The sequence below is a fragment of the Euprymna scolopes genome, chromosome 1 (assembly GCF_053919585.1).
Source record: "Euprymna scolopes isolate OS-2025 chromosome 1, ASM5391958v1, whole genome shotgun sequence".
In the NCBI taxonomy this organism is placed as follows: Eukaryota; Metazoa; Mollusca; class Cephalopoda; order Sepiida; family Sepiolidae; genus Euprymna; species Euprymna scolopes.
This window is the reverse complement of record NC_136482.1, coordinates 81,094,234-81,108,090: the sequence shown is the minus strand read 5'-3', so window position 1 is coordinate 81,108,090 and position 13,857 is coordinate 81,094,234. Positions and strand designations below refer to the sequence as shown.

The window sequence follows — 13,857 nt, the reverse complement described above, 5'->3', positions numbered from 1 at the left end:
AAACAAAACAAACACCCATCTGCCTAGGTGACAAACTCCTTGTCAGGCAAAAGAATTAAAACAAGCTGATCCCATTGTACAACCTTAACCATATACAGTCGCACAAAAAAAAAGGGGGCAGCAGAGAGGAAACCACTAAATCACCAGAAACTCCTCTCTGTTCAAGCAAGTAAGCTGAAGCGCAAACCATAAGGAAGAAGAGTCTGACTCTGACTGTGAGTACAACCCACACCTGCAAGAAAAACACTTTGGAAAATCCACAACCACAATAGCTGACCAACTTCAAAGATGGAACTCATCACAGAAAAGACTGCCCCCAGCCAGACTCAAAGACTTCATAATAAAGTAACATATATACAAAACAAAGGAGAACAATGCATTCCACCAACTAAAAGAGTTACCACCCCTAAAACGTAAGGTAAATAAAAAAAACATGTGAACCAGTTTATTCTGGGAGTGTGCTGTTGTTAATTATACATCTGTGTTTTTTCATATTTTCTTGTTGATAACTACGAACCAGGGCATTTACAACATCACAGTGAAGTAGGGGCCTTGAGATGCCATGTTTTATAGAACGTGTTAAAATTCAAAGGGTGAAAACTCAATTCGACTACCAAGATTTACTAAATGTGCCATTTTATTTTTTATTATTATTCGCTAAAAATTGTAAAATTTGATTTTCTTAAAAAAAAAAAAAAAAAAAAACTACTTGATCAATTTATATGATTTTTGGAATATGACATCTTCATTCCATGATAAAAATGTACATCATAAAGATTTTTCTGTATTTTTGTTTGAAGTCTAAATAAAAACCAAAATTTGTGTTTCCTTTTAAGAGAGCACAAATCTGTAAATCTCCATTCAAATCAAAGAGTCTCAATAAACCCTCCAAGGTATACAGTTTTTCATGAATAAGGTAACTGTTAAGGGAAACCTTCTCATAATAAACATAAAAAATGATCAGTTACGTTAATTGACATAAACAGTTGCAGAAATTACTCTCATCATTCCTCATAGTAAAGTCAGTTGTGAGACTGCTAACTTTGTAATAACAACGTAAGGATAAACCAAGGTCTTATCTGGGCCTTACTTTTCCTTACTTATGAAGTATTCTGGAAGTTATGCCATAACTCAAAAACTATTTGATTAAGCTGAAATGAAGATTGGCGGTTACTGTTATCAAAGAGCATCGGATCTATATATCAAATTGGAAAAACTTGGATGTTGAAATTCCATCAAACTTTCAACCATAACTGAAATTTTATGGTCATATAAGATGCAGAACTTCATTGGCTACAATGAAACTCCATGAACAGAATTGAAGTTATTGCTAAGAGTGTGATCGTTTCCATGACTTTTACCTTTGACCTAGATATCCCCAAATTAAAGAAGTTCTAAGTTGATTGACATTCTATGAATTCTTCAGTAATCAAAATAATTGATACTTTGAAAGTTGATTAATAAATATCTCAGTGCTAAAACTAATTAACACTCCATGAACACTCCTTACAGATAAAAAAATGAAGCTATATTCAATTAACGTTGCATCGATACAAATAATTAAGTGAATTTCAATCAAGATTTAACTGATATTTTTAAACAACTTTCTCTACTTACCAGTCGGATTTTCATCAAAAAAAGCAATTTTTGCCTGGACGACATTTTGGTACATAGCATTGTGTAGAGTCTGAGAACATCGAATTGAATTCCAGTAGAACATGAAAGACTTGAGTAAACTACATGCAAAAATTCCAAGAGTAAGACCAGAGTAGATTGCTGTATTGTAATTGAAATCAACTGCTGGGATCGTAAGGTTAGTGTTATTGTAGCCCTCACTGAGCAGATATTCTTGTTCTTTAATCATGTCATAGCGACTTTGCTCTTGGTTTGACCTGAAATGAACAAAAAAAAAAATGATAACATTTTTTCGTTTTTAGAGGGATTGGCAAGATAAACATTGTTAGTGTTATATGCCCCTTTCATCAGAGATGAAGGTTAAACTCAACACAGATTTAGAAAAATAAATGTATTTTCTTCTGTCAATAATTTAACAGTGCATATAAGGGTAATTGGTGTGTGACACTATAAAGTATTTTACTAGTGAAATATTAATTGATTTATTAAATTAATTATGAAATAATTAAAAGAAAGAGGGCTCAACACACATTTGGGTGACAAGTATCAGTAATTATTTTTGTTTGAATCCAACGATTTTATTTTTAAGATGAAAAGGTCATATGAATAATTTGTGTCGAATTGTTATGTTTCAATCATGATTTAATAGATTAAATTAATTATTAAAAGCAGACTAACATTCATTTGCAAAGCTTTCAATAAGAGACTCGTTGGTTGTCCATGTGTGGCACAATGGAGAGTACTCCTTTTACATTAACAACCCCTATATCTAGCTTCTAACCTTGTGCCTGACTTTGTGATGAAGTTAAAAACGTGTCATGCAGGTGCTTTGTGGGTTTGGGAAGGTTAGAGCATGTCGGCTGGGTTTGGATGACAATCGTTTCTTAATATTCAACTAAGTCAAAACGATTTGAGATCCTAGAAAATGAAAGGTCAAACTCGAAGAACTTGTCATTGAGGCATACAAAAACAATGTTCAAACTGTATGAATATATCTTTCTCTCTTTTTATGTAATTCTCTCTCTCTCTCTCTCTCTCTCTCTATTTCTCTCTTTCACTCCCGTTCTCTCTCTTCATTGAAAGAGAGAACTGAAATATAATTCTATTGTTTTAAAACAATTGAAGCTTGGACTCTGCACACGCGAGACAAAGATAGTAGTTTATGAGCACGCAATGGGTTGACGACTAAAATATGCTCCACCAGTGTTAATGTTAAATAAATTATATATTTTTATAAAAATGCATTTGTTTGCTATTTTTGTACAAGCATTAAATTTCAGTATGCGGTCCCTGCTGACAATGGAAAGCTGCCTGTGACGACACAACGAAGACACAAAAAGCGACTCATGCCAGTTGGGTATAGCCGACGACATATCAACCCGTTGCGTTGATGTTTCCATGTGTCTATTGTTTGATATCGTTTGTTCCCCCAGGGAGCTGGTTGTGCTCCCAGGACGTTTCTCAACCAAGTAACACTCCCCGGGAACGATAGTGTAATACATGCATAAGTTTAAAATAGCATTGGAAAACCTCATCAGTATGCCCTGTATTTAAGAATTCAGGTGATAAGTCATCTCCCTCTCAGTACAGACCAATAAGTCTCCTGTGTGTCATGAGTAAGTTGCTGGAATCCACAATAAATAGAGAAGTAGTCCCCATCTGGCATCAATTGAAATGGATGGCTCTCGTCTAAGGGAGGCCCCAGGATTTGATAAGCTCCTGGGTTTGACCTTTACACCTGATCTTAAATGGAACACATACATCAAGTCTGTGGCCAAGGTTGCTGGGAAAATGGTGGGATCCTTCTACCGCTCCAGAAGATATCTCACTAATGATGCAATTCTCTATCTATATAAGAGCCAAGTACGTCCAAAGATGGAGTACTGCTGCCACATCTGGGTGGGGGGCTGCAAAAAACAGCCTATCCTGCCTTGACGGAGTACAAAATAGACTCCGTGGCTTGGTGGGGGATGCCCTTTTCACTACCCTGCAACCTCTTTCCCACAGAAGAGACGTGGCGAGCCTATCATTGTTCTATCGTTATTTCCATGGTAGGTGCTCGTCTGAGCTCCATTCTCTGGTCCCCCCTCGCCAATCTTTCTCAAAAAAACCCTACTAGCTGAAACCACCATCAATAATTTCCCCCACTCCCTATCTGTGCCTAAATCAAAACGTAGATACCATAAACAAAGCTTCTTTCTTAGAACTGCACGCCTGTGGAACTCCCGACTTCAAACTGGATGTCTTCAAGTCCAACACAAACAAATTCTTGATGAACCGCTCCCCCCCCCAAGTAATGACACCTTACCAATTCTCCAATACTATTGCTACACTATCCCTTTGATTACTGTACACACAATAACCTTTATCCCTGAGTGGCCATTGGGCCTTGATAAGTGGTGAACTCCATGTAAAAAAAAAAAAAAAATTACATTAAGTAGTTATGCTCAAGTTTGAAATAGCATTTTCATTTTTTTACCACAGTTATGTTTCAAATAGTATAATGATAGAATAGATTTTCATATTACACATACCAATTAACAATAGGGATAATTTAGTCTGAAATAGGTTTAAAAAAATTTAATTTCGCAAGGGAGTAAACCATGCTTAAAAAAACATTACAAAATCCATAGCATCAAATTAAATCAATTTAGTAAATTTAATGTAGGATGATTTTTATTGTTCAAAGATTCAAAACATAGCCATTGTAATTTTTTTTAAGTGTCCTGATGGCATACTACCCAAAATAAGTGCGACTAATCAAAAAAGGAGGTATAGAAAAGATAAAAAAGAATTCTTCCAATTAAATCTTTCCTAAGGAACAAAAGCGCAAAGTAAATTTCAAAATTCCTCAGCCAAAGTTTAGCATCAGTCAAATTCATCAACTTCTTTTTTTCTCCAACAAGAACAACATAATTTTTCCTTTTATTATTGTTACACAAGACCTAAAAGAGCAAGCCAAGCATTAGCATTAGTAGACAATCATATAGAGTAAGTTTCTTGATAAAAAAGCACTAACTCACTTCACTGGGTAGGCATCAGCAAAGGCATCCAACTTATAAAAGTCTTGCCTCAAACGACTTTCAAAGAAAATTAGTTTCATTCCAATTCATGTAGCTTAAATGTTGGAAGCTTCTGTAGAAAGTTTGGTGAGATTGTTGAATTTCTTGAAAGATGATCTGGTGACATATGCTGTGTTCAAGAAACTTGTTGGAGAGGTAAATCTAGAATGACTGTGGGCAAGTTTTATTGGATTTGAAATGAAAAAGGAAGAAGTAGTGATAATTGTATTGTAGAAAGATAAGTAGATAAGTGATAGAAGTTAATCATTTAATGAAGTTGATGGTTGGCAAATTTTCAAAACTATATTTGTTTATGCTGTGGCATGAGATTACTTCATCAGTTGCAGCCATCCAAGTATTAAAGGGGAATAACTCTTATACGTGAACTGTATTAATGAACATGATAATTGTCAATTGATGATATACTTACCATCTGGCGACCCAGTAGTCTGTACCAATATAAAACATTATGGATACAATGAAAATGAATGACAGCAATATTCCATAGAGGAAATGGCATCCAGCTTTGAAGTATTCGATATAGACATAAAGTCCAACATAGCCTGTTCGACGTTCCTCTTCTTTGATATGAACAACGTCCTAAAGTTGAAAGAGAATAAAAAAAAGAAATTAATAAACATATAAAAAAAGAAAATAAACACATAATAAAAAAAAGAAGAAAAGGCCACAGAGTCTTTCGATGGTTATTTTACACGTAATTCTTTTTTGATATGTCCAAATAAACATCCTTACATCTCTATCAGGGACTCTATCAATCGGTGGATTGGTTAGTCTTTCATGCTTAAGTTTGAAATTGCATTGCCATTCATCGATCTATCATGCCAAAAGGTGGAATAGCATTTTCATTGCTAAATAGCAGGAATGTGGGTTGGCAACTGTAAAGAAATGGAAATAAATTTCCCAACCTGAATGTTCCAACCCCTCCTTTGTGTGTATGTGTGGGGAGAGAAGGGAATGCAAAAAGAATGATAACTAAAAACAACTTGGATGATGTGTTGGTGGTAAACATTAAAAACAATTTCGTAAATAGGAAAAACATGTCTTTTTTTTTTTTTTTTGGAGAAGGAGATGATTTCTCCAGAAATATCAAAATATTTTCGTCATCCCGGAATATTTACAAGTAAAAGATTTACTGAAAAATAAGTAGATAAGTTTTTTTTAATAAAAATATTGTATATATTGTCTTTGATTATTTGTTTTTGTTCATCTCTTTCACCATTTTAGTCATTTCTGCATGACTAATAGACTTATTAAATACCATTATACTTATTTGCCAGCAATGCTTCCAGGAAACTACCATACCCTTTCACATTGAAATTAATTTGAAAAATATATAATTAGTGAAACATCAATCTCGTAAAAAAATTATTCTTTAATCAATTGCATCTATTTACCATCATTTATTGAACGCCACCCCACAAGAACAGAGTTAGACACATGGTCGGTTTTTAATGAAGAGAAAATCCAACTCTTCAAAAAAAGTCACTCTGGATTGGAAAATAAATATTGCTATAATCAAAAGGTATCTCCTCCTCACTGACCAAAGATAGAAAAGATGAAGTGTAGTATCAGAACAGATAATCCCCCCCACCTCTCCTAAAAAAAAAAACAACTCAATTCAGTTTCAACTAAGAAAGTCAAAATTAGAAGAAAGACAATAGTGCATATGTGGAAGTAATATTTCTACTCCCATTGTTTAAAGTCTTACTTAATATTTTCAGTTTTCAGAGAGAACTATTATAAAAGGGAATAGAAAAGCAAAGCAAGACACAATGGAGAGAAGAGAAAGAAAAAAAACGAGAAAAAAGAAAGATAAAAAGAGGAAGAAAAAAAGAAAGAAATTCCAGGAAAATAGCAACAAAACAAAACAAGGATTTGATAGAAAAATTCTTCTTAAAAAATCCACATTTTAAGAGGAAATTCCATTTTCTCTAAAAAAAAAAAAAAAAAAAAAAAAAAAAAAAAAAAAAAAAAAGTGTGATTCCGCGAAAAAAACAAAACAAATGGAGAAATGACATCCCTTCCCTGACGCATGTAAATTAAATAAACAAATATAAAACATTTATTCTGGTTTTTAAAATTGTACATTTTAATATTATTTGCAACCATGATTAACCAATCCTATGACAATAAAATATTCTTTTATGAATTTAATATCTGCATGATTCTTAATTCTGAATTTAATATCTGCATGATTCTTAATTCTGAATTTAATATCTGCATGATTCTGAATTCTGAATTTAATATCTGCATGATTCTGAATTCTCCAAGAAGATTTTTGTAACTTTTACCTTAACATCATTGCCAACTGAACAAAGAGATATTAAGGAACCAAGAGGATCTTTGAGATTTGTCACAGAATTAGACATTCCTCCAACCAAATCAAGTGTTGATAATGACTTCATTGGAATCTCAGCATCTTCTTCTTTGTTTGTTATTTGGAGGAGGCTGGCAAAATCAATACCCGACTCAAGGAGTTCATCAAACGTACCAGTCCCAACGGCTTCTCCCTTTTGGAAAAAAACAAAAGAAAGAAAAATACATATAAATATGTAATCTATATTTTTATGGATACAGAATTAACAAAAATTGAATACACATCAGATAACCTTTTAACCTTTTTCAGCGTAAACTGAGTAGAATGTGTGTGTGTGTATATATATATATATATATATATATATATATATATATATATAATATTTTATAGAGGAAATTAGACCGGGAGTCTAAAGAGCAGAGTTTATTTTAATGTATTAATACTTTTAAAAGAACAGTGCGCATAGTACTGTAATATAATAAGCACAATAGGTATATGTATCCTAGAGCTATATTAATATTGAGTAAAAAGATCATCATCATATCTTATCGCAATAGAAATTAACCCATCGCATGGCGGTGCTGTTTGCCTCCTTAAGGTCTTGGTTTGAGCAATAAGGACCCAATCGGCAGTTTCCCCTAAGGTGGTGCATCGTTTATACCTCTCCACATGGACATAAAGGTGAGATGTCTAGGCCCCACTTGTGGAGATAGTCTTTTGTTTTGCCTACTTTGGCTCTGGCTCTATTTAGAGTCACCCAGTTTTTTCTACCAAGGTTTGAACCCTGGGGAAGTGTTTCTTTTGGGTCTGGTAGGGCTTCATTTTTATTCCTGCCGTTATAGTCTCGCCATCGTTCCATCCTATAGGAGGCAGCTTGCCTGGGATCGATTTCCTCTATATTAATGAAGCTACTGTGAGATTTTAGTCTTTGTCTCACTGATTGGTGGCCAAACAGTGAGTGCCTGTGGTCGTTAAGCTGTTTGTACCGATCTATTCTGGTGATGACTTCTCGCCTGATATGTGGTGGTGGAATACCAGTTAGGCAGTATAGAGCTGGTAAGGGAGTTGGTCTTAGAGCACCAGTTATGGTTTGGTATGCCTTGTTCAGCTTTACGTCAATTTTATGGGCATGGCATGATCTTGCCCATACTGGAGCACAATATTCTGCTGTGGAATGGCACAGTGCGAGAGCTGTATGCCTCAGTGTTTTGGGGTCGGCACCCCAATTGCTGGTGGCAAGCTTACTGAGAAGGCTCTTTCGTGATGACAGCTTGCCTTTCAATTTGGTAATGTGTTTTCTAGAAGAGAGTGTTCTGTCCAGAGTTACCCCCCAGGTAGACTTGGAAAGGTTCATCTGTAAGCATGTTGTCATTCCACATGACTCTTAGTCTCCGATTTGCTTGGTGATTATTAAGATGAAGGGCACAAACCTGGGTCTTGTCTGGGTTTGCATTTAAGTATCACTTTTTGTAGTACCTAGAGAGAGTGGCTAGGGCATCATAGAGTCTTTCTTCTATGATGTCCAAACTATTTGTCTGAGTGGCGATGCATAGGTCATCGGCATATATATATCTTTGTATATTTGGGTATTGTGGTTGGTCGTTAGTGTAGATATTGAATAGAGTTGGAGCCAAAACTGAACCTTGTGGGAGGCCATTGTTTTGGATAAACCATCTACTCTTTTTTCCATCCATCTCAACATGGAAACGCCGATTACTAAGTAGACATTCAATTATGCTCACCAATGCTGAGTTTTCTATCATTTGGCTACTTTTAGTATGAGTGCCCTATGGTTGACAGTGTCATAGGCTGCTGGAAGGTCTACAAACACAGTGCCTGTTATTTTTTTGGTCTCAAATCCATCCTCAATGAATTGGGTCAGGTTTAAAATCTGGCTACAACATGACCGACCTGGTCTAAAGCCAGCTTGGTCAGCTGAAAGTTGTTCTTCCACTGTTTCCATTATTCTGGCAAGTATCATGCGCTCGTATAGTTTATAGAGAATGCACAGTAGGGAGATAGGTCGGTAGCTCTTAGGTGATGTGAGGTCTTTTCCTGGTTTTAGAATGGCTACTACTCTTGCCTTTTCCAGATTTTAGGGAGTTTGAGGGATGACGCACAGTTATTTATTAGGACCAGTAACCACTTTCTTACAGTTGTTCCAAAGTGTGTTACCATCTCTGTGGTTATTCCATCATCCATTTTTTAGTTGAGATATTGCTGCGGTTATTTCGGCTTCTGAGAATGGTTCTAGATGGGCATTGCTGTTTTGCATGACGTGGCTAAGTTCGGATTTCATTCTCTTTTTCTGTCCAAAAGAGTAAAAAGATTAATAATTGTAAATTATGAATCAGTTTCTAAAGGAAAAACAAACAAAATCAACTTGAGTGTATGATGGTTTTGGAAACAATATTCATTTTACTACAATTGACAATGAATATTGACAATAATTGACAAAGGTTTTGTCTTTGAATATAATCTCATCGGCAAAAAAATATGGGGGGGGGGAGAAGTTTAAGACACTAAAATAAAACTAACATTTTTGTAATAAATAAGAACGAAGTTATTAATTTTATGTTAATAATGAAAATAGAAAATCAGCAATAAAATTAAGATAAAAAAGAAAAAGAATTTTTAGAATAAAAAGAAATTTTGGAAGTCCTTATTCTTTTGACTCCCAAAGTTTCGTCTGCTAAAATTTTAGTCACGTGATTACGATGTAGCATCAATAAAATAAACCATTCATTGAAGTTTCGCTTGTTATGGATTTAGCTGAATACAATATTAATGATGCGTATGTATGTATGTATGTATGTATGTATATGTACATCTACTTCTTACTGGAGATCTATATCTCCACATATATGTATATAGGTAGGTGTGTGTGTGTATATATATATATATATATATATATATATATATATATATATATGTGTCTATATATATTTGTGAGTGTGTATATATATATATATATATATATATATGTGTGTGGTGTGTATAAGAGTTGTGTGTATGTGTATGTATGCCTGCATATGTATCCATGTATGTCTGCATATACATTGTTTATATATATGTGTGTGTGTGCGTATGTGTCTGTATATGGATGTGTAGAAGTGTACATATATATGTATATGTATGTATGCATATTTGCACATGTGTTAACGTATGTATTATTAAAAAAAACAACCCACTGAAAACTGAAATGGACAAGTCGACGTATAGCGACTACGAAAATTTTAAATGAACTCTGTACCTGTCAAAAGACATGACATGTGCACTAACTTTTTCCCTCTCTCGCTCTCCCTCTCTCTCATCTACTTAATATACCTTACTGAACAAGCAAAAGGTAGTTAAAATTTAAAACCTAAAAATTGAAACTCCCCTCCCCTCCAACCTTACCCCCTCCCTTTTTCTTTTCTTTACCATCCTCTCTCCACCTCCCCCTCTCTATATCCATATATCTCCAGCCACGCCTACTTGAATCTGCTACCCCCACATACACAATACAATCTAATGTATCTTAACCCTCAAAACTGAAATATTGTCAATACCCGTCTCCCTCCCCCCTTATTATCGCCTACCCCCCTCCCTTTTTTTTTGTATTTTTTCTAAAACACTTCTTCCTAATACCAACAACCACTTCTGTAAGGTCTGATGAGGCTGTTAGATCATAAACATGGTTCAACATCTGAAACATATGTAACCAAACAGATAAAACGATAATAAAAAAATAAAAATTAAAAAAAAATTAAAAAAAAAGAAAACATTTGCTCTGCAATAGTATTGAGCACTCTCTTCAGGTTTTTACTAATTACCAGTTTTACCAAATATCAATATATATATATTTATATATATAGTTTGAGTTTGTTGCGTTGAAGGATGTAGTAGCTGGTCTCTTCGGTTAAGAAAATGGAAGGCGAAATATCGTTTGCCCGTGGTTGATTCGTGTGTAAAGAAAAACAAACTATTCGTAAACAAAATGTTTTTCGCTTTCTGTTCTTTTTGTTTTGTTTTTTTTTGTTTTGTTTTATTTTGTTAGTTTTCTGGGGGTTTTAAAACAAAACTCTTCAGTATTTTTTCTTCTCATTTTTGTTATTTTTTTTTTTATAAGAGAGAAACGGGAAACCAGTTTCGAAGTTTTTTTGTTATTGTTTTCTTCTTTGATTTTGAATGCGCTTTTGCTGTTTGTATCGGCGATGGCGACAAAAGGAAAATGAATAACTTTCTTGTCAAAGTTCTTTTTGTGAAAAAAATATCTCTTCCAGTCATTCTGCCTTTGTGATTTGGTCCCTTGTCATTTTTTAATATTTTGCTCAAAAAAATGAAATGCTGCTTTGTAATCAAAAGGTCTGTGTTTGTTTCGGGTCAACATTTTATAGGAGGGAAATGTTGTGCATTTCTCTCCTAATAATTATTTAAATAAACACAAGGCCAAACGACATTGCTTTTAACAAAACAATAATAAAGGGTTTATTTAGAAAAGGCAAGATTATATCTCAGACTGAAGAGAGAGAAAGAAAGTGTAAAAGTCTGTTTGGAGGTGTCGTCTGCCATCAGACTGCAGTCATCAACAAGTAGCAGTGGGAGGGGTGAGTGAGAGAGGTCTGTATAGGTCGCTTGCTGTCCTCTCTTTAGCGATCGCAGCTGAGATCCCAAAGGGCTAAAAATAGTCCTTAAGGGGGCAACTCAAATCAATGCGCCCTGCCAACCAATTGGTCAGTGTGGCCGAATCACTATGGCACCGGGCATTGATCCACTTATAGTAAATAGTTTGTTAACTGCTACATCTTCACCTAGACGGGTGTTTTTCATGAAAGATTGACGAGGGAGGACCAGAGATTGGAGCTCAGCCGAGCACTTGCTATGGAAATAATGATAAAACGACGACAGGCTTGCAATGTCCCTTCTGTGGAAGAGGTTGCAGGGAAGAGAAAAGGGCATCTCCCACTAGGTTCCGAAGTCTATTTTGTACTCTATCAAGGCAGGATAGGCTGTTTTTAGCAGTTCCTGCCCAGATATGGCAGCAGTACTCCATCCTTGGATGTACTTGGCTTTTATATAGATAGAGAATTGCATCAGCAGTGAGATATCTATTGGAGCGGTAGAAGGATCCCACCATTTTTCCAGCGACCTTGGCAACAGATTTGATGTACGTATTTCATTTCAGATCAGGAGTAAAGTTTAAGCCCAGAAGCTTGTCAAAACATGATAGATATTATATTTAAATAAGTAAAATAATATTTATAAAATTATTATTAATAATTACAAATGATAATAATCAGATTAATAATATTTATTAAAGGGGGTTTAAACCAGTCAAACTTCATCCAATGTCTATGTATGCATCCTATATATGTATATATATGTTATCAAAGAGTAATATTATGAAATGAAAGATGAGGAATAAAAGTTATAACTTTACTATATCATCAGAACAATAAAGAGATGTTAAAGGGAAAATTAAGAAAAAAAAACTCTTTAGACCATGGCATTTCGAAGCCAGAAGAGGAGATTAGCCAGAATTATACAAAATGCAAATATAGAAAAAACTGGCTTAATGACATTTAGATATGAAATATCAGATATTTTGTAATTCATATGCAAAACTAACTAAAAAAAACTAAGAAAACAAATGACTATGATTGAAATATTTTATGGCTGTAAAAAAGTGCCAACAATAGGCTAAGTAATTGATGATCCCCTTAATGCGCAACCTTAAGGGCAAATATCACATAGCCCACTCCACAATTCAGGTCATTACCTTTCCAACGAGTCTTCATTCATTAGATTCTGATCAATAGTCGCTGAGATTTGGAACTTATAAAATTGCCAAAAAAGGTGATATATATATATATATATATATATATATATATATATATATATATATGGATATATTTATACTCATAGCCAAATTGAATATTGAAGCATTGAAATGCTCATATCTTTGGTTCTATGGGATGAAACTACATGAAAATTTGCACATGTTTTAAAGATTATAATACTATTCTATGTTTCAAATTTTATGACAATTGTTAAAAAAAGAACCTATATTTTCAAACCAATAAAATATGCCCAAATTCGCCTACATTTGTATATAGTGTCCTGGCAAGCCAGCTTTAGTTTTGCTGCTTTGGGAGGAATAGTTTCTTTTTTGCTTGGTTGTTTCCTCTGTGGCCTTGCCAGGCCACTAATATATATAATGATCAGAAGATAGAACGTAAAAGCACAATTGATAAGTAACTATTCAGCTAACCTTTATACTGGTGGGTAAATCATGCGAATTATAATGAGTCATTCAAAATATTGCAAATATATTCAGCTCAATAGAAAAGGAGTTAAATCTTCCAGAGCTTAAGTAGAGTAAATAGGAGGTAAACAAAATCAATCTACGATCATTTACAAATGTTCCAAGAATTCAAAATATAACAACTTAAATTTGTGTACGATTGTTTCAGAGATGATATTAACTTTATTAATAAACACACATCATTAGCACAAAGGGGTAGTTGACACCAAGTTAACATTTAAATAAGAATATCATAAACTACTGAGTTATACATTGGATCAGTGGGTAACTGACTATGATTTCTCATTTAGTTTTTCAGTTACCAATTAATTCAATGTTTAACTGTAAATGAAATACACTTTACAGGTGGCTTATATTTTATTCTTTACCTGATCCAAGATGATGATTTGATTGGCTTTTGGCAAAAATTGCAATTGATGGGTCACAAGAATTATTGCCTTTTTCTTCAAGTAGCCATTGATGCAACTGAAAAAGTAACAATAAAAAGTTGTGAAGATCAAGAAATATAAAAACGA

General features: G+C 34.1%; 1 protein-coding gene across 1 annotated transcript in view; it reads right to left on the bottom strand.

Moving 5' to 3' along the window:
* The window catches only part of LOC145242735 (ATP-binding cassette sub-family C member 4-like), a 275,544-nt gene that overhangs the window by 40,080 nt on the left and 221,607 nt on the right, over window positions 1-13,857 (bottom strand). The window contains exons 13-16 of the mRNA XM_080105907.1: window positions 13,711-13,807; window positions 7,010-7,228; window positions 5,128-5,297; window positions 1,618-1,892 (exon numbers count right to left, since the gene is read on the bottom strand). Of these exons, the coding sequence (XP_079962033.1) occupies window positions 1,618-1,892; window positions 5,128-5,297; window positions 7,010-7,228; window positions 13,711-13,807 (761 nt within the window). The remainder of the gene's footprint in view (window positions 1-1,617; window positions 1,893-5,127; window positions 5,298-7,009; window positions 7,229-13,710; window positions 13,808-13,857) is intronic.